Raw genomic sequence first — 21,087 nt, 5'->3', positions numbered from 1 at the left:
CATCACCTGCACTGGGGCAAGTATGAGAGAGGAAAGCAAAGCAAGCCACAGAAATTCAGTGCCCATCTTCCTGTTCCAGCTGCACAAGGCTGTCATCTGCAGCATGCACGGATGCAGGCTTTGAACACAAGCAACTACTAATTTTTTTTTATAAATAAAAAAGTTTATTAAATCATTTAGACTTGAAAGAAGTCACAATAATTAATGCACTCCACAATTATGGCAAGTGCATTCTGTACACCACCAACCCAAATGGATTGATTCTGTATTTTATAAATAAAAATTAACATATTTACAATGAGAAATAAAAGCATGGCATTAGGCAGTTAAATTAGCAGATTACACAAATGCCTACCAGTTGATTTTTTTTAAAAAGTACAAATCTACAAGATTACATATGACAAGTATGACTTCATTAGGTTTAAATTTTCAGAATCACAACATTTTCGTACATAATTTTAACTATGGCTCTTCCAACCACTGCCTATAAAAAAAACCCTTTTTAATGGCAAAAAGCTCCTTTTCCTTCTCTACAGTTTACCTGTATAAAATGCATTCCCTAAGATCTACGATAGTGCAGAAATATGAAACTGTTTCATCTAATGACTGGCTATGGAGAGTGACAGTATGTACAACTGTGGTACTTTTTTGCTTTAAAAATAGTGCAGATTCCCAGTTTACCCACTAGGGTCAAAAATGGACTCAGAGTTCATTTCAAAATCATCTCCATTTCACCAAAGAGCAAGTGATCCAGATAAGACACTCGCCAGGCTTGGCTTAGAGACTGTAATTTGCTCTATAAAAATACAGTATTTTAATTCTATTTACATGTTACAGATCTCTCACTTACCCAGCAAGCTGACATTTACAAGCTTCAACAAAACCCAACAAACCCAAAAAAACGATAATGGAGCACAACATTGGTAAGCACAGTAGCTGGACCCATCCGCCTAGGGGAGTTAAGGTAAGAAAAGTGGAATGTGAAAAGTGTGGTTACTGGTTTTCGTTGGCTGTAACAGTAAACGAAAATCCATCCAACACATCTTATACATTAAACATGGCAAAAAAAGTCTAAGTAAACTATTTCCAAGATAAACATTCTGCATCATAGGATCCTTCTGCTGAACAATCCCTGTAAAACCTGCTGAGTGGAAGAAGTGATCCTGAGGATAGTTATTTGCTTGGTTGTCTGGAATGCTTGTTTCCTGATAAACTCATTGTCCGTGACCTTTGCCTAAGCACTGGTTTTGGTGGGAGTTCCAAGTCTTCAAATACAGGATTTTCTATGATTGCTGCAGCCTCTGGTCTTTCAGTGGGACTTGGAGAAAGCATGTCCTTCACCATGGTGTACTAAAAGAAAACATGACGTGTTAAATGAACCAATTCATAAATTCTTTCTTATTTAATGTTCTGACTTCAATTGTGGCTCTATGAACAAGTCAAAAATGTCCCCAGTTGCTTTCTGAGTAATTTGGGTATTAGTGCTTTGGCACAGTAGCTAGAAGTGCATTAAATATTTGAAAAACTATCACTGTGCATCTGTTAGACTGTCTTTACTGTCAAGGACTACAGTCAATTTGTCAAATCAAATCTGACCCAGGATTCAATAGTTACAAAATCTTTACATTGTTTGCAATCAAAAAAAAATTTTAAACATAACGAAAATAATTTATGATTAATTTTTAGCTTCATGTTTATGCCACGCAGCAATTTTTCACAGTGAATCAGAGGATTTCCTTTAAATATACAGGTAGGTTGAATATTTGTCTCAGATTTAATCAGTTAGTGTCCTGCTCCAGCTGAGCACAGCACACCACATCTCCCCCCAGCCTACAGTTGTAAAGCAAGAAAGGCCGTTCTCATTTAGCTGCTGGTCTGAAGCTACCATGAACATCTGACAGCATCTCAGGTTCTTATCGGAGAGGTTTTGTGCATCACCTCCTCTTGATCTGCAACTGTATCCCTTTAAAGGTCTGACTAATAAGAACACAGGACTATCTGATACTGGTTTCTCACTTGAGAGATCCAGTTCCTGGCATAAGATCCCACACAGCCAGGGTACTACCTACAGTCTCCCCTTTACCTCTCTAGAACTCTGCACTTTCTCCCTGTGAATATGGATTTGTTGCAAGAAACCATGTCAGGATGTATGTAAAATGGATGACTCCAAGTGACAAAGAGAAGCCAGGTAATAATGTATACTTATTGGCGGTAAAATGTGTGACAAAGCTATCATGATTCACATTATTGTAATGTTATAGCTTTCAAATGTAGGAAGGTACAGGGATAGATAAATGCATCTTAATAACACTGAAGTTGTTTTTTTTCCTCCATTTTTACTTGAAAAAGCAATTGGAAACCAAAGAAAAAAGCTACAATTATTAAAGAAAAATTGGTACTTAATAACTTCAGATAGACTTACCTCTTGTGCATATTTCTGAGTGAACAATGGTGGAAAATTCAAATTTCTAACATCACTTAAGGTCTGCAAAAATATTAAGAAAAACATGTAACTTTTCCAAAATACCATTTTTCAGTAGTATTACTCTATTATTCTTCAAAAAAATATGTAAGCTATGCAAACAGATCAGCCTGATGGAAAAAAAACCCTTGTCTTGCTTTAGTGGTTAAAAAAAAATCACAAAATACCTAAATAGGTAAACTGCTGCTTCCCTGGGTACACAGCCTGCACTAGGAATCATGTTACCAGAATTCTGATCTCTGCAGTTTTAAATCAATCACATACACAAACTTGTACCTTCTCACTTGGGCTCAGCAAAGTCAACAAATCTGTGCACCACTCATAATTCCCAAGATTGTCTACACCAGTATTAAGACAAATTAAATGACTAGCTCTGTCTTAACGTAAGCACTAGTTTTTATTTAATCTTATTGGACTAACAAGCAGATTTATCGGCAGTTTTGAAAGCAGTTCATGTTGAGTATTTCTGTATCCTTACAAGGCAGCTGGTCTCATTCAGTGTTTCTTCCCTGACAAGCATGCTGGCTCCATCTAGTGACACTGTTTTCCCCACGTTCAGCCGCACACTTGGAATCATGGAATCAACCGTTTAGGTTGGAAAAGACCGTTAAGATCATTTAGTCTAACATTGGCAAGCAGACTACCTTACACAGTCAATTTCTGTAACTGCCAGCAACCCATGACCCATCTTAGCATGTTTTTAGCACAGAAGGGTAAGATTTAGCACTTCATTTCTTTTAGGAAGGAATTTCTTTTACAAAAGTTTAGAATTCTTACATTTTGTGCTCCAAGTTAAAACAAAATTCAATTCGCTATTACTCCACTAAAAGTCTGAACTGACCAGTTAAGAGTGATGGGCAATAGTCAAACTCCTGTTCGAGAGAACTGAGTCTATAACAATAAAAGTGTTTCAGAAAATTGTTCTCCTTCTCTGCCAATTCAGTCTGCATTTAGTGATCTGTCTTCAAACATCTGATTTGAAAATAAATCGCACTGCCACAGGCTAACTTGTAACAGCCTGAAACGGAGGCAGGTCTAATGCTCCACCTCTGGGGATTTTTCCAGCCCTTTGCCACAGATTCCTAGAATTTTCTGGGCTACCTGGTCAAGCACAGTATGTTTTGCTTCATGAAGCAGTGCTAATGCTTGGCTGATGCCAACAAAAACTTCAGCGTGACAACTTGGAAACAGCTACTAAAAAGTAGCTGAACTCCAGAACTTGACAATAAAGGGCTGGTGTTTCTTTTGTATTTTATCAAAAAGAGTGGAATGACAGTGAAAATCATGGGAAGCTAGGGCACCTTTTTTACCCGCATGAAGTAAAACATCAGTCTGAGACACAATGGAGGATTCACTCTGATTACTTGCTTTGCTTCTATACTCGGGACAGAAACTGGAAGGGCAAAGTTTATAGTCACCGTGCAGGGTATCTTGAGAATCCAGGATAGCTCTTTTTTGGGTATTTGTCTCAGTAAAACTGATTTCATTTAGGGAAACTGAAATTACTTTCAGTGCAAGGGGTTCAAATTATGCACTGTCATTCCTCCTCTAGACTACGCTCTTTTGTACCATAAAAAGACAGAGTGTTTTAAGCAAGAGAATGCAACACCAGCACAGGTGAAGCATTCGGTCAGGCTGCATTCATGGTGTGATTCAAGTCGCTTCTTACATCTCTGCTAAAAATACACCATCTTCAAATGAGAATTTAACCCCACCAAGCACATATAAATGATAAATATAAGTTATAATGACTCTTTCTTTCCTACATAGGTCACTGGTCACCATATACAAGAGGAAAAACCTTTCTGGCTGTAACCCTTGTTCTCTATGAATTTGTTCTTGAGCAAGATCGATCTCGCGTGCATTTTAACAACAGCAAGAGTTGTAACATACCACCAAACCTCCCAAATGCACATTTGATGCAATGAAGGCCATCAGTTCTGGGAGGATTGTGCTTGAAGCTGAGTGAGACTTACAGCTAAGACTTACTACAGTGAAAATTGCTGTTCCTTTTCCTAAGTGCTTTGGGTTAAAAAGCACTGCAGATGCAAACAAAAGAAGAAATGATAAAAATGCACAGCATGGTTCCAATTCTTGAATGAAAAACAAGCTGGTAGGCTTAAAGTCACAAGCTATATTTGTTGCTTGAGTTCTTGGATATCCTAGTTCAATAGTTTCTCTTACTTGGCTTGACAACAGAGGAGCTTTGTAAAGAAATTAAGGCCTTAATTCAACTGCACACATTAGGAAGACTGCAATTTATTTCCAGTGATTCAGGGGGTCTGTAGAAGGCTGATAAAGAACTTGTGCTCCTAATTGCAAGGATTTTTCAAAACTGAAAAGAACCTCTTGCAAGTGTTTCACCAAGCAAACAGCTATTTTAAACAAATGATCAAACCGAGGATAATTCAGTACCATACATACCCTGACCCTCTCCATCTGTGTGCTGAAAGGGTAAAGCAGCTCAAAGAGAATCAGCCCCAAAGAAAATATATCCACTTTGTGCGAATAGGTGTTCCCACAGATCTGAAAATTCAAAATTAGGGTTAGATCAGTGAAGCTACTCACTCTATATAATTATGTGCAACGTAAACAACACCCTTTCAAGTCAACATATGGAAGTGATTAGCCCTGTGCAGAGCTGAAAACTACAGGACAGGCACACTGGCAAACTTCACCAAATAAGCATGCACAAGCAATGTCCTGATCATCAGCTCCTCTCTGCAGACCCAACTGCAAAGCAAAATGTTTCAATTCACTTAAACCTCATGCACAACAGTGTGTCCTTGCTCAATTAACTTTAACACAGTTATCCTTCTACTATATTAAAAGCAAGATAAATGAATGCATCCAAGTATGAATAATTAGACACTTTTTTTGCTATAATAAATATTAAAATGCTAATTTTGGAATTCAGTTTAGCTCAAAACTCTACTTTGATGAGAAAACATTTAAGTAACTTGATTGCAACAATTTACTAGAAAAAGTGCCTGATCTTTGAACTCCCAGGAATTCAGGTGTCTTCCCAGCACTGCCAGATACAGCTTTAGAGCAGAGAGCACAAACCTGTTCTGGGCTCATGTAGAGTTTGGTCCCTACTTGTCCTGTGTGCCTGGCATAAGCTGGCATTGGGGTAAGTACCGATTCCTCCTCCTCATCTTGGTCCATAGCAGTTACCAGTCCAAAATCCCCAACCTTTACTATGTCATCCATTGTGAAAAATATATTGGAAGGCTACGAAATCAAACAGGTAAAAAGAAAAAAAATATTTAAGTAATAAACAAGTATGTGTTCAGTAGATATAACACTTTCTTGTAATTCAGTTAAGCCATGCTGTCAAGGCTAAAAAACACTCTTTAAACATCAGGTTAGCAGAACCAGTTAAGAACCTTTGCTATTCAGGAAAAAGGAATTACTCCTGCATTAAACAGTCTCCCTTCCAGAAACTCAAGACTACTCATTTCTTGTCATCCAGTAGAGGTTTACTAGCACTACACAGGTCTGCTGAGTAACACACACAAAAGTCAACAGCTGTTGGGAATAGCACAGTAAATTATCCAACTCTCTGTCACATGGCAAATTCACACCAGATGCTGGAGTTCTGAACTCCTAGATTTTTTATTCTGTTCTCTGAGCGCTAAACTCATTTGCCATATTAACTGGCATGTAGTGTGTCATCTTTATGGTAAATTACAGATACATTGGACGTCTGGGAACAAGGTCTACTTTTCAGTTGGTATTGTGCAGTTTAACTGCAGGAACGGTTGTTTGCATAACAGAATTAAAAGTTGGTTTTTGAGAGAAGCTTAAGAACTTTGCAATTCACAAGAGCAGCAACAGTGATGATCTGGCTTAACTCTCCTTCAGCTTGTTTGCCACGTACCACCATCCTTGGCTTAACCTACTGATAAAAGAGACTGGAACTGAGATGCCCCCTTGCTAATGTTACCTATTGCACATGGTTTTTCCAGAGATTTGCATTCTGGCTGATAGAATAGCACACACCAAATGAATGATTATTTCTTTGAAACATGACTGCTCTACCTCAGTTAAATACGGACGGACACACAGTTTTGGGGGATGAACAAAGTGATCCTGCAAGGGGGAAGAAGCAGCAGGATTATGTACAGGGAAAGGGCCAAGGCATGGTAAACAGGCAGGTGGTGCTGGGCAAGCTCCTCTCATGGCTCCTGGACCTTCCAAGGCTGGGAGACCATGGGCCATGCTTTGTTGGTATAAGCCCTGGAACAGGAGGCAGACAGATAGAAGGGCAATATTTTTCCACAAGATTAAAGGACTACAAAGCTGACCTATTTCAAAGTCCATCTGACTTCCTCAGTTAAAAACAAACCCACTCTGTGCAAGAGAGAAACAGGACAGAAAAAAAGCACTACAGAAATAGTTACATATAACTTGTTAGTTCCACAATGCCCACATCCTGCCTCTCAAACTGCCTTCTGAGCCAGTTCTTATCTCCCACTATATTTTCCTGTAATGAATGTCATGCTCTTTGGAGTCACAGCTCATTTAGTGCACAAAAGCTACTACCCTGTAAACCCAGTGTCTCCAGGCTCTCTCTCAAGCATTTACATGGCACCCACCCTCTGACTGCACAACCACCTTGTCAAAAATCTTTTTTAACAGAATTTTGATGCTCAAGGCACAGACGTCTCCATTAGGGTTTGTATCCCATTGCCTTGTTCTCCATTCCCCTCCTACACCAACAAACACACAAGAAGTCAACAAGATCTGTCTTGCTTCATGCAGCAAATCTCTTCTTAACAGAAAGTTTTATTTCTCATACTTCTCTGGCTGAAAACAGACGGTCTCTGAATAGGCTGGCATATAGTTTCTACAAATTAAGAACAGGCTCTCTGCTGTTGTAAAGTACCAGCAAAAATAAGCCATCAAGACTGCATTTGGAAAGAGGAAGTCTAAGGCAGATGCACACAATTTTGATTTAAATTAGAAGAATATAAACACCCTCTAGTTTAGTTATCTTGCCACCTGCACAAAGAAATTTCCCTCCAGATTCTTCAATCAGAACAAAGATTCCCATTTTTTTCATAGCTACAAATAAGCTACTCATACATCTTGAAGGCTACTGTTTAATTCAATTAATGCTGCAAAATGTATCTAAGACTGTTCTTGCAGTTCTATGAAACTCGTAATTTCTTTTGAACTGTCAAGCATGACCACAGCTTATCCTGGGAATAACAGTAAATTCACTTGACAGACACACTTCTGTTTCTGTACTTCATTTTCTTCAAAACAATTTGAACTGTGACCTATTCACTTGCATACCTAAATTCCTGCCATCTTGTCATTATGGTATCTCTGATTAGCAGGAGCCTAATTAGTGCAACTCAGTGTGCACTGTTAATTTAAAAGATATTCTTGAGTTTTTTAACATACATGCATACAAATTTATTTTCACATAGATCAACCAGTTTTTGTTGGTGCCAATAGGTGCAAGAACTGGCCTCTGCTACCAGCTAGCTCTGCCTCTAGCAAAGATGAAACAGCTTTGCAGGTTATTCGCTTATTAGCACTGGCACAAACCTAGGGCCACATGACCAATCTCTTGGCACGAATCATAAAATTAGGTGAGATCTGTTCCAAGGAGCTTCTGAAAATTATACCAAAAAATTAAATATACTGGCTGTTGTTTTGACCAAATTAACATGACAGAGGAATAAACTTCCAGGATCCAAAAATAACATCTATACGTGCATGGGAACTTTTCTGAAGGAGGCAATTGTTCAGGGAGAGTGTTTCCAAGTTGTTTATGCCAAGTAAGCAAAATAAAATCTCTTGTTCAAACTGTTGCCAGCATTGAACTTATACTATGTTCCAGCAAAATGCTACACACCTGCTGATTAAGACTAACAGAGTTTTAAGTGAAGCTGTACATAAGCTTTACTGAACAGCAATCTCAGTGAAGCCTGCAGTGTTACAACTGACAGTATTATTAAGAAAGGTTATTAATTAACATGTCCAGCAACATACTAGCATAGGGATTTAATTACTTTTCTGGTCAGTTTCTCAAGCACTAAAGATTTTTCAGATAGCTGGTTCAAGATAATTGCTCAATGCTGATGGAGAAAGAAAATATTTGGATGGGTGTGAGAGTTTTTCTAACTTTGACATACCCTTTCAGTGTTACTGAATTTGAATGCCCTTTTACTGCAACATCCGAGATGGTATTTTTATCCTTTGTTTCTACTGATATCAAATTATTTCCATTTGAGAAGCTATAACAACAGTCATAATCATTACAGTACTTACCCCACTGAGGTAGCTACGAATGCCTCCTCAAATAAGCAAATTGAAACAGGAACTACCTCTCCACCATATGGCAATATCAATCGATTTCTCAGAGCTTATAATAATAATAAGACTAACTTCAGCTGGGGTCTTCAATTACATTCTGGTATTTGGTAACACATACTGACTCTTCCAGTGCTAAAATTTCCAGCAAAATTAGGCACCACCATAGGATCAGAAGCGAAATGAAAGAATAGGTACAAAAAGTTACTCCTGACTTCTGTTACATTAAACACCAGAGGTAAAAAACACCTTTCCCACTCTTAACCACCTGTATGTTACCAGATGTTAAAAACATTATGAATCCTTCAGAAAGTTGCATTGTGATAACCGGCATTGACTCAGAATTCAACTCCAGGTCAGTTCACATTTCAGTCCTAGAGCAGTTAATACTTAATTTTTACTTTCTCTAACCAGGAGTAACAGTAACACTGCTGCTCTTAGGCAGTATTGCTATAGAAAGAAGAAGGAAAATACCAGAATTAGAATCATAGAATCATTTAGGTTGGAAAACCAACAGTAAGCTTAACACTGCCACATTATCTGCTTCACTTGAAACTGTAGAAGAACCACCAAATTAACTTGCTTTGCTACACAGCTCATGCCACACAGCTCAGCAATGAACAACCCTGTATAAAGAACCTGAACTAAAAATGCCATAAAACAAATGCAAATTATCTGTGCCAGGTACAAGAAGTCTTGCTGTAAGAAAATTTTTAATTGCAATAACAAATGATTATTGTTTATTTCCAGGAGCACTGCACCTCCAGATTATTGTAAAGACACTAACCCAGCTTTTGTAACACCCATGCTGAGGTCACTGATAAGAGTCAACTATTTTAGCAGGACTTGTCTCCAGTGCCATATTACTCCCACATACAAAAAAATTTTACCTGTATCCACACACACAGCATCTGCCAGTTTAAAGCAGAACCTGATGCTAAGCTAAACAGCCTGGCTCTCTGTATTAGGAGCAGTCAAATTTGGAACTGCTGATGTTCAAGTTTGTAATGCAGTGGAGGGATAGCTGCCCTGTGATGCTGTGTGAGTCAGTCCGTGTTTTTCAGGAATTTTACAGCACCAGAGACTTTTGTACGATACTTTAGGCACAGATAATTCAAGTTGTGATAGCCCCAAAGATAACCTCACAGCATTAAACCAGAAAACATTTGTCTGTAGGACACAGCCAGTGACAGAACCAGTTACAAACAGAACCTGCAAAGTTCAGGCATTCAGTGATGATCATGACCACAAATAAATAAGAAAAAACCCCAACACATTTCCAACAGTAGCCTCGGAATACAAACCTTGAGATCCCTGTGCATTAATCCTTTGCTATGCAGAAAGTCAACTGCTTCAGCTATCTGCAGAAATATCTGCAGACACTCTGTCCTTTCCCTCTCCTCTATCATGCATCTTCTGCTCATCCAGTCTTTAAGGTTCTCTTTCCTGCAAAGCTGCATCTGGATGTAAAGATACACCTTTGGAGAGGTGGGTTTGACTTTTTCTGCAATATTTTTAGAAAGGTCCAGGCTTAAGCTTGTTGGCCTTGGTGGAGAAACGGAGAGGGGACTTCCTGAAGCAGATTTCTTGTTATCAGATGCCTTTGTACTTTTTGCCTTATCCTCAGAAAGACTCTCATCATGTGAAACATCAACTTTATCTTCCTTACTAGAAGCATTTCCACAACCAGAATCCTCAAACACAATAGAAGAGGAGGTCCCTTCCCGTAGGTGCACAACAGGAACAGCTGAAGAACAAATTTCCAAGGAATGACTCAGCTCGTTATTGTTGATAGTACTGTCTTCTACATCACAGCCTGTAAGGACACTGTCCTGAAGGTTTAACAGCAGATCTTCTGACTGGTGTAGGTCCCTGTTTTCCGTGTTAGAAAATTCCAGAGGAGAAAACTGGCTTCCAGATGAATCAGACTGGCCACAGGGTATTCCCACAGACCTTACCCTCTCTGACGAAGTGGCAATAACTTCAATGTGCTCCTTTGTAGAAAATGGCTCTGTTCTGATCTTGAATGAGGGGACATCCATTGGACTGGGAGAACTGAGTGGCCAATCAGTGCTAGAAGAATAAAATCAAGAGATCAGTACTACAGAACATCATTCCACTAGAAATGCATTTTCAGAAGGCCAGGTTTTAACAGCTGCTATCTCTGAGAACCATGTCATACTGTAACAGTAAATGACTACCCAAGTGTGGGAATCACTAAATAACCAGGATTTAGTGTCCATTTTTCTTAGCGAGGATAATGTTTTCTTATTGAGACAAGACTGTTAATAAAGGAAAATTTAGCAAGCTCTACTGCCTGGATTCCCAATGTGCAATGAGGCTCATCTTCTACTTGGAAAAATTCAGTCCTTTAGAACATGCATTGCAATGACTATTTAAAGTACCTTGGAAGAATTACAGCTGTGAAATGTTAATTTGATGCCTGAAATATAAAGGTCACCATACGCTAAAAATTGTTAGGCATGTTACGATGTTACTATTAAGACCACTAAGTAGTCTTGTATTAAGCCTCATTCTTTAAATGCTAACATACATACACTTTTTCCTTTCTCTAACATCCTCTAACTCCTTTATCCAATTTTCCATTTTTAACCTACTTCTACCAAGCTTTATAAATCGTCACTCTGATTATTCCTCATATATTTCTACTGAAATAAATTCATTGAAGCATTGGAGTACTGAACCAGATCACTCTAAACCAAGACAACAAAGAGGAGGAAAGCGGTGGAAAGAAACAAAGAGGACAGAGATGCCGAAGTTTAAAACTGAATCAAAGTAGCAGTGCTCCAACCTTCCAGCCACCCGAAGATTCAATTACAGAAGTTAATTAAGAACTACAAGATGTTTCCTAAGCTGAAAGAAGGACCTTAACACAACAGAGGACCCCAAAATTGAGAGATGCTATGCACAAACATGACAAATTTGTACCTTGTTCAATTGAAAAGTTGACAGGTTAAGTTAATAACCACCTCTTTCCTACACAGTCTTCCCTTCTTCCTAGATCATCTGCCAGTTCTCCAGTTCTGTTGATGTACAATCTCAAATTCAACGGTTAAAAACCCCATGAGTTACCTTTCATCTTTTAACCACTGTTCATCCATCTTTTCCTGCCATCTCTCAGGTGGAGCCTCCAGCCACGCGTTGAAATACCGAACAATACCTGGATGTTCAAGTTTAGCTAATGCCTTGACTTCCCGCATCACCTTTTCACGAGCCAGTTCTCTATGATTTGGGATGAGGAGAAGAACAGAGACATGGTCACATAAAGCGACAGCATAGTACAGAAATTTCTGCAAAGGAATTTAATCAAAGCTAGCCCAGTATAAATCAGGCCAGTAGTATTGCTCTTCACACCAAAAGACAGATATGTCTTAAAAGTCCCCAGAGTAACTCCTTTAGGTTAGAGGTGTAGAGGAGCAGTATGTGCTCATAACAGCTAAATGTTTAGTCATCCCTTTTCCAATAATTACAGGCAGCAAAACTGAGAAAAAAAAGGTTCATCTTGCTCTCAACTGTTCAGAAGGATAGAAAAAAGACCACTAAACAGCAATATTCTACAGGGATATAGAAGACACTGATACAAAAGATGACAGACAGTAATAGCTTAGTATTTCTTTTTTAATTGGCATAACATAAGGAGACTGCATAAAGACTATTTCCGTTCCTTGGACAGGAAAGCAGGTAGCCTGCTATCTTTTATCTTATTGAAGTAAATAATCTCTCTTCATAAGACTGTAATTGGATCAAATTAAGTCAGATGGTTTTATTTAATGGGTTTGAATATGCTTGGAAAAGAAGAATTTAGGCTACCTTAAATTTCTGAACAAAACCTTTAATCTTAAATAGTCACACTTATTTAACACATTAAAAAAAAATAGTAATTCTAGATTTCATAGCTTTACCCCCTCCCTCTACTGGCCTGCCTTTTGCTGTTCTAACTTGAGATTTCCAGAAGCAGTGTCTCCCATCTCCCACTAAAAGGAACTGCTGCAAGCTCTGTGTAGGGTAATTCAGCAGCATGGCTTGACCACCTATGACTGAAAGAAAAGGTAGGGGTTGTGGGACCAGAAAATGAAACAAACGGACAAATGGAGTCAGAAAAGCTGGTGAGGGAGAGAGAAAAGAAAGAGAAGGTGGAGTAGGAAAGGTAAGGAGAGGAAGGAGAGAAGCAAATTAACAGTGCTACAAATAACCGGTCCTGTTATCAAAGGTTCTATTCATCAAGGAAATCAAAGGAGTTCCCATGTAGCCGCAGCATCCTCACAAGGGTCCTGCCACGCAAGTATTTTAGCCAAGCAGATCACCCTTCCGCTGTGATCACATATGCCAAATTCTCGATGCCAAAACTAAGACAGGCCCCCCCATTAAAAACTGTATCATTCATCCTAATGAAATATCTGGGAAATCAGTTCAGGAACAGATGGTTCAGTGTAGGATGGGCTCCTACCATTCATTCATTCATGCGTTACTACTTCTGTATCTCAACAAGCTCATTCATTACCTGTTAGGTAAGCGGATCCTTTTGATAGCATAGTTGCAGTCGTCTACTTTATTTCTGGCTTCAAAAACTACTCCAAAACCTCCACGACCCAGGCACTGAATTGGTTCAAAATCTGTCAGATACCTGGGAGGAGAAGGATGTGAGGAAAAGACAGAAAAATGGAGGGAGGACAGAAGAGAAAAATGTGTTAGTATAGATAGAAAAAGTCATCTATGACTAAGAGTGAAATATTTCTGCACAAGCAAATCATGCTGAAAGACTTGAAGCATCTCTTATCTTTTATCCCTGCTTCCCCACTCAGGCAATCAGATGGTTACCTATTTACGCAATGGACAGTTGCTGATTATGCATTTATTCAGTGTGTATCACAGCACAGGAAGATGCACATGACAAACTGAATTTTTCAGAATATCAGGTTGCATGCCTACTGGATCATGGACTGTGAATATGTAGCCTGAATTTCTACACTCAAACTGGGTGGTGACCGCTGAGTATTTTCTAAATCATGATTTGCCTTTAACCCCACCCCAAATAACTATTTTTGTAACTAGTCCTTCTAAGTATCCCTTCTGAAACATCACTGTTCTTAAAACTTCACTTCCTTTCTTATTCTTCCTCATTTTACATACAGTTCTTACTTTCAGTGGGTTGCAAATGTACAGGAAATGGTCACATTTTCTCCAGAGTATCGTGGCATGCCCCTATATACCCTTCTGCCTTCACCAACTTCTTTGTAACAGCAACAAAGTTTAATTCCAAATATAGTCTGCTTATTCTGCAGTGTATATAAAACATCATCTGTTTCCATCTGCAAGTGCGTTTCTCTGCTTTAATCCGTAAACACAGGAACAGAGGGAATAAAAACAGTGATTAAGACCTTCAACAATCAATCTTCCATTTTACATGTCAGTAGGAAATGTGAAAGCAACATTCCTGATCACAGGTATCCTGTAGACTCTCCGGAATTGCTCAGACTAATCCTAACTGCAATCTCCTGTTGGTAATGTGGTGACAGGGTTCTTTGTGCCAGCTGCCAATTATCCTGCAAAGTCAGAGGACTAGGGTAGGTAAAAACAACTGAACATCTGCTCTTTCTTCCAGATAGTACTAGTTATCACACTACCTAAAAACCCTGTACACGTGGTGTTGAACTGAGCTCACCTTGACACGTATCCAGAGTTCTTGACGTCACTCCAGCTGCTGTCTTTAACATCTCCACAAGCAGTCTCATATTTACTATCAGTCTGACACTGTGTTTCAGATTCCTTCCGCAGCTAACAAGGGTTGCCAAAACAAGAACAAAAACCAACCAAACAAAAAAATTCAACTCCTTAAGTACTTGAGACCAATTTGTACCCCTAGATGTGGCATTAAATAATTTCAGTGTAAATATCTCCAAAGACACCAGATACTGTTGAAGCAGTCTAATCCGCTTGCTGAAGCAGTTAAGCAAATTGCACATGACAGCTGACAGATAGATTAAACAATAAATTTAGGCTTTAGATTTTGTTATCTCATTGGTAACTTACTAATACTACTCATTGCAGACTTAAAACCAAAAGAAAACGCTAGAATAACATCTTCTCTATTTAGGATTCAGAAAAAAATACTTACTCTGCTGTAAGGATGGGGATGGAAAAGTTTGCGTACGATAAAAGTTGTGGCCACAATGCAAAATATAATGGTGCCAACAATTTCTTTCCACCAGTGAAGCAGAAGCACAGGATCTTTTTTGCGAATGTTCTTGTAATTTGTATCATCAAAAAATCTAACAGTGATCTGGGTGCTACGTTTATTTCTCTCTCTCTTGTAGTAGGGTAAGTAATAACCATTATCTGTGTATAAAAGACACAAAGAGGGCACAGATTTACTTGTAGGTAACAACAAAACAATTCTGTCTTCTCATTAATAGGCTTCCTCAACAGACACAGGGTATTTTTGTCTGCATGCCCTATGATTTTAAATGGCACATAAGCAAATTCAGTTAATCAAGGTTGTGGACTCCACAGTGACTGTGTCTCCCATCACAGTTTTCCACTTCAGAAGGCCTGACCACTGATAGCTTTAAACCAGAATATCTTCCCTATGGAAAACTTCATACCACCCTGCTGACTCTCTAGCACTGTTAGCAAATTTTGAAAAAAATAATTCACAAGCTTCTTCCACTCAGACCAACTACCAGTGGCAATGACAGTACACTCAATACTTCTGCAGTAGCAATTCTGGCACCCTGAAATGCTTTGTGTGGCACTAATTGTACATACACCATAATTTGGAAATCCTAGTTTGGGCAATAATTTGGTAGTTCACTGAATGTTACAAAGAAAAAATACACACATTTAAGATCACACAAATAGCCACTTATTGAATTTCACAGATAACAGAATGGGTAAACCTGGCTATCTGGAACACCTCAAAATTTGGAAACTCCACCTACCATATGGGTACTGCAGAACTGAAAGCGCTCCGTTACTGTACTCTTCATGAGAATACTTGTCATTGCTGAGACACTTATCAAATTCATCAGACCCCACCAACACTGGAGTCCTGGAAGGAGAATCTAAGCATAGAAGGGACATAATTTTATGAGAGGAATTGTAAAAATTCTGTTCTTATATTAATTTAATGAGAACTCCAATTGCATAATCTTAGAAAATGTCTCTTGGACCAGACCACAAGAACCAAAATTCATGACAGGAAACATTAAGAAGGATGTTTTAAGGTAACAGTTACTTAACACCTCTCCCCCTTGCAAAAGTAATAGTGTTGGATGAGTCAATTCACATCACTGCAAAAACCTTTCTCCTCTTTTTGTTGAAGAATTTGATTTGGAAGACCCAACATGTCATTATTAAAAAGACCCTAACAAATCCATAGTAAAATCAAGCAGACATTAAACATTTAATTAGAAAAAAAATATATTATTAATAAAGCACAGAGACAGTTCCTGAAGTGGTTTGCAGCTGGAAACATTAGACTAGTTTGAAACGTACTGGAAATCAGAAAGATGTCCTGTCTTTTCAGAGCTAAGACTGGTAAATGAAACTGAATTGTTACTTACGGATTAAAGGTTTCCATTTGATTTTGGGAAGAGGAATAATTGCATTATCATTCCTGGATTCCAGAGCCTTTGGGTTGGTTGGGAATTTCTCAGAAATTCTGACTGACGACTGAAGATACAACTGGCCCCTGTACATACCTAAGTAATAAACCAGAGAACATACTAGTCTTAAGATTTAGTTCTCTTCACCCCAAGTATAAAATTGTCCAGTTAAAATATGTGGTTAAAAACATTTTGGAAAATATTTCTTTCTATTCTGAGAATCTGAAATACTGACTCTGATTGCTAGGCTGGATGAATTCAAGTAATAAGTTTCCTCTGTTCTAGAAAAGCAAGAGATCAGGACATCCCATTTCCATTGTTGGAGGGCTGGTGCTACAATAAAATGCCAGGAATTTTTAAGAGCTATAAAGCCACTTGGGCTTTGCATAGGTAAGACTTCTTTCAAACTTCCTACCGTTATTAATACTGGTACAGAATATTCCTCAACAGCCATTACCAGGATGGCTGGAACAATCTGGCTTCTTCCTAGTGTTATTCTTTATCTGTGTAACCACTAACAGGAAAGCTGCAAGGTGTAAAGTCTTACAGAAAAAGGCTAAAGCAAACAAATTCTTAGAAAACCAAAGCACGTTTACCTCCCACAGACAGACAGACAGCTGACAGGAAGAAGGACCTGGGGCCACTCTACTTCAAATTGTCACAAACCACATCAAATTAATTCCGACAGCTGGATGAAAACTTAGTCACATAAAATCTTAACTGAAATTTCTTCATGGTAAGTTAGTGTAATCAGTGTAGAATAAAAAATGAATGTGACAAACTGGCAGGCTGGAGGGAGGCACTGCTTATTGCTTACTGAGCAATAAGACTACCTTTTACTATAAACCTATCTTTAAAGGTTTCAAGACTTTCAATTATCTCCAATGTACTGAAACTACAAAGCAGTGAACATTTCAGAATCAAGATGAAAAGGTTTATGGTTTTGAAATGTTTTGGTTTTGCAAAAGGACAGAAAAATAAAGTCAAGCTTCTAACTAGCACTGTTTAAGCTAAACAGTCATAGATATTAATTCTGCCATAGCCAAAGGTATGACAATTACCTTCTGTAATTGTCAGAATTTCTAAGAGGGGTACACAGAACTCTGACTTTGATTGACAACAGCAGAGATGACCAGAGCAGGTTAGGACAAGGTAAGAACTGATCTCTACCTTTTGAAAGTTTTTAAATCAAGTCAAGGTGCTTTTCTGGGATATATACGTTAGTGAAGCCTCGGTTGTGGGGCTTTATAAAGCAATGTAGGCTAAATTTAACAGTCTTCATTATGCAGAATATCAAGATTGGACATGTTACAGCTCCTCTTAACTGTAATCTACCAGTACAGAAAGCTCTGCTTTATTACAACCTCAACAGAGAAAAGAGCAATGTTTACTATAAAAAATGCTGCCATCAGTGTCTCACCTAAATAGACGCTGGATTCTGTGGCCCCTCTGGCGGCTTCCACAAGATCTTCTTCATCTTCCAATACTTCATTGTTCGCAGTATAACTTGTGTCATCAAACAGACTGATTGGAACTACTTTGCCATCCTTAACCAGCCATGCAGAAGCAATTGGAGTGCAAAACTGAAGAAGAGAGAGGTAACTGGAAAATTAATGTTGCATTAACTAAACATTGCATAAGAGTAATGCTAAACAATGCACTTGAACTCCTTGATTTAGTTTTTGTAACAGATGTAGCAGTTCAAAGTAAGGCCTTCAGTTAAAAAATTATAAGCAGATGTGTGCTTCTTTACAAAGACAGCACTTGAAACCCAAGATGAAAGACGTCATCTATGATGCTGCAAAACTTATACTTTTGTAACATTTAATATTCTTTCTTTTGGCCTACCTGGTATTCCCATTCCAGATGTCCTCCTCGTCTGTTAAAAGCCATCACCTTCCAGTCAGCTACTGAGACCTTTATCACTGTATCTTTCATCATAGCCTCCTGCTCATCCACATCCGAAATTATTTTTGTTTCTTCTTTATTCATACTTGATTTAAAATTGCTTTCAATATAACCTGCCCTAGTTTCAATATCTGGGACATAGCGCAGCTCAAAGTGACCAACGCTGAAATTCCACCTAAAAGAAAAAGAGAAAAACTTTGTAGAAACAATTAATATATTCGAAGGAAGTCCCAAATCCTCCATCCAGAAGAATCTTAAACCTGTACTTGGCCTGTATTTTCACAGTAAACTCTCAGACTGTCAGGAGAACACAACTGTACCAGGAGGGGGAGTGCTAATCCAGAATACAAACCAAACAAGCTGAGAAATCTTGTCCAACATGATGGGAGAGTTAAGAAAACAGCTGGTAAAGTAGGGCCAATGGCATTAAAGGTTTAGTTCATGGAGAGAGCAATTAAAATCACCAAGTAGTACAGCTGGGTCTGTTTAGTAGGAAAACTTTATGTAGCTGATAAGTAACAAATATAAAGCATTTAGGAAGCAGCATTCTACACAAGACATACTGTTCTTCGTTAATAAAGCAGATATAATTTGAAACGTAAAGTTTTTCAAGCTGAGGGAGGGACAATGCCTTTTTTATTTATTTTAACCCCACACACGACCTAACACAGAATTCCCACACACAATCTAACACAGAATTTCTTTGGCAGGTACTTCATGAAACAAGGACTGCTTGTGTCCCATTGGTTAACACTGAAAAAAGACAACAGCATAAAGAACACAGAGTTGCCTTGCACAGCCAAAAGATATTTAATTTTTGTAAACCAACAAATTAGGGCAGAAATAGAAAATTATTTTCAAAAAGAGAAAGAATAATTCTTTTATTTTTTCCATGATACAGCTGGATGCTGTAGAGAAGATACAGATGTGAAAGGATGGCAAGTTTGTGTCTTGAGCAGCAAGAAGGGGGAAAAAATATTTCTTGAACAGTATGTTTGGGTACTCAAAAGTTTCTTAGGACCAGTCTAGCAACCACCAGAAGCCCAAACTGCATGGTAAAAGTTTGGCACATTTTATATATTCAGTTAATTTAGTATATGTTTTTCTTTCTCTCGATTAAAACCCCATGTCTATCCTGTAAATTCCATAGCAGCCATAATGTGTCACCAGGAAAGTACCTCTGTTTCTGACTACAAAGACAGGAAGATTACGGTGTACAAGACGTCATACTATGTTTTTGAAAGATGTGTGTGAAGGAAAAAGCATGTTGTTATGACGTACCTCTCCCTGCCAATATCAGTCTCCAAGAACCACGGAACCCGACATTTCCCTTCATAGACATCTGCTAATCTATTGGAATTCTAATTACGTTATCTGACACACTATAGATACACAACCTGTCAAATCCTGCTGCAAACAGGAGAGGGAGCAGGGGAACAGGGAATGACTAGTTCACTAAATTGTTGGGCAGTTACTGTATCTATGTATGGCAATCAGCCTTTTAAACCTGTATTTTATGAAGTGGGGTTTTGGTGGCTTTTTTTTGTAGTAGAATACGTGTCTGTATTTTTATAGAAATCTTGATGTATTAAAAAAATCAACGTGACAGCAATAGGAAAGATAGTCACAGACTGAACTAGTTTCTACAGCTTGTAAAACAGACCACTTCCATTTGAAATGAACAAAGTAGATTTAAGAATGGGACTCTTAAAAAAAGACAGAAGACATTTTAAAATATCAACTTATAATGAAAGCTGAAGACATCAAGTATAAAAAAAAACCCAGTGACAGTTACCACGAGTAGGTAAAGAACTTAAAAGTGAATCAGTAGGTTGTAAGAAGACTTTTAAACTGTCCTTTTGTACAAGAATCAACAGGTAGAACAAACATTACTGACATTTGCCTTGTGTAGTACAGTAGTGACAAATTCTTTCGAGGTCTGTAAGGAGAAGGAAAGTAACTTTCATTTGATTTTGAGGGAATAAATATGTGTACATATCTTTTCTGTCTAATCAGCTATAAAACTGAAGTTAAAGACATTTTTCAAAAGCACTAAAGAGCAAAGGGGTTAGATCCTAGCTAAATCTGGTGCATTCCTTTGGTCAGATTGTTAATCTAAACTCCCTTGTGCAATTCCTAGTCTAATGAGAATTGAAAGGTCAAACCCTTAAAACATTATGTATTAAGAACTTACCTCTATCGGATTGTTTCTGAACAATTCTTACACTTACTTTTCATTGCCACTGCGTGGTCCAACAGCACGGACCGTTTTCTGGGTTCGGTGTAGTAGGAGAGTCTCTTCCTGTTCTGTTTCATCATCATCCCACCGGCGACAGCCCATAGCTGAGCAGATGTACTTCACCTAAAGGACAAGGCAAAAGACTCGTACATGCTTTGAAGTTCTGAAGAACTTCAAGACAAATAAATGTAATCAACAGCAATATTCAAAGTTAACAATCCTTACAACAGATTTTTGGCTCACAGGCAATTTCAGGCTCAGTGATTTTAGACGCTTGACTTGTGGGAAATTGAAAAGTCTGCTTTAAGAGATAAAGGCATCTCAGAACTAGAATTTTCAAAAGATTCTACTAAGCCTACAGTTTGGGCTATTTTGACCACCTTTTGACATTCTGCACATACTTCTAACAGAAAGAAATCTTAAGTCTCTCTTTTCCCACTATTTCTATGGATGCTGACAGAACATTCCTACAAGACCCACAGCATAATTCTGCTTTCATGCTA

At 38.3% G+C, this 21,087-nt stretch overlaps 1 protein-coding gene across 1 annotated transcript in view; it reads right to left on the bottom strand.

The window, feature by feature from the left end:
- Positions 1-231: 231 nt before the first annotated feature.
- The window catches only part of EIF2AK3 (eukaryotic translation initiation factor 2 alpha kinase 3), a 45,629-nt gene continuing 24,773 nt past the window's right edge, over positions 232-21,087 (bottom strand). Inside the window, exons 4-17 of the mRNA XM_055711226.1 lie at positions 20,577-20,707; positions 18,286-18,520; positions 17,858-18,020; positions 16,396-16,533; positions 15,772-15,894; positions 14,949-15,169; positions 14,496-14,608; positions 13,335-13,457; positions 11,906-12,055; positions 10,117-10,885; positions 5,549-5,716; positions 4,907-5,008; positions 2,423-2,485; positions 232-1,350 (exon numbers count right to left, since the gene is read on the bottom strand). Of these exons, the coding sequence (XP_055567201.1) occupies positions 1,174-1,350; positions 2,423-2,485; positions 4,907-5,008; positions 5,549-5,716; positions 10,117-10,885; positions 11,906-12,055; positions 13,335-13,457; positions 14,496-14,608; positions 14,949-15,169; positions 15,772-15,894; positions 16,396-16,533; positions 17,858-18,020; positions 18,286-18,520; positions 20,577-20,707 (2,676 nt within the window). The 3' untranslated portion in view covers positions 232-1,173. The remainder of the gene's footprint in view (positions 1,351-2,422; positions 2,486-4,906; positions 5,009-5,548; positions 5,717-10,116; positions 10,886-11,905; positions 12,056-13,334; positions 13,458-14,495; positions 14,609-14,948; positions 15,170-15,771; positions 15,895-16,395; positions 16,534-17,857; positions 18,021-18,285; positions 18,521-20,576; positions 20,708-21,087) is intronic.

Source organism: Falco cherrug, chromosome 1, assembly GCF_023634085.1.
Source record: "Falco cherrug isolate bFalChe1 chromosome 1, bFalChe1.pri, whole genome shotgun sequence".
Lineage (NCBI taxonomy): Eukaryota > Metazoa > Chordata > Aves > Falconiformes > Falconidae > Falco > Falco cherrug.
The sequence above is the reverse complement of the archived record's forward strand: the minus strand, read 5'-3'. Positions and strand labels throughout refer to the sequence as shown.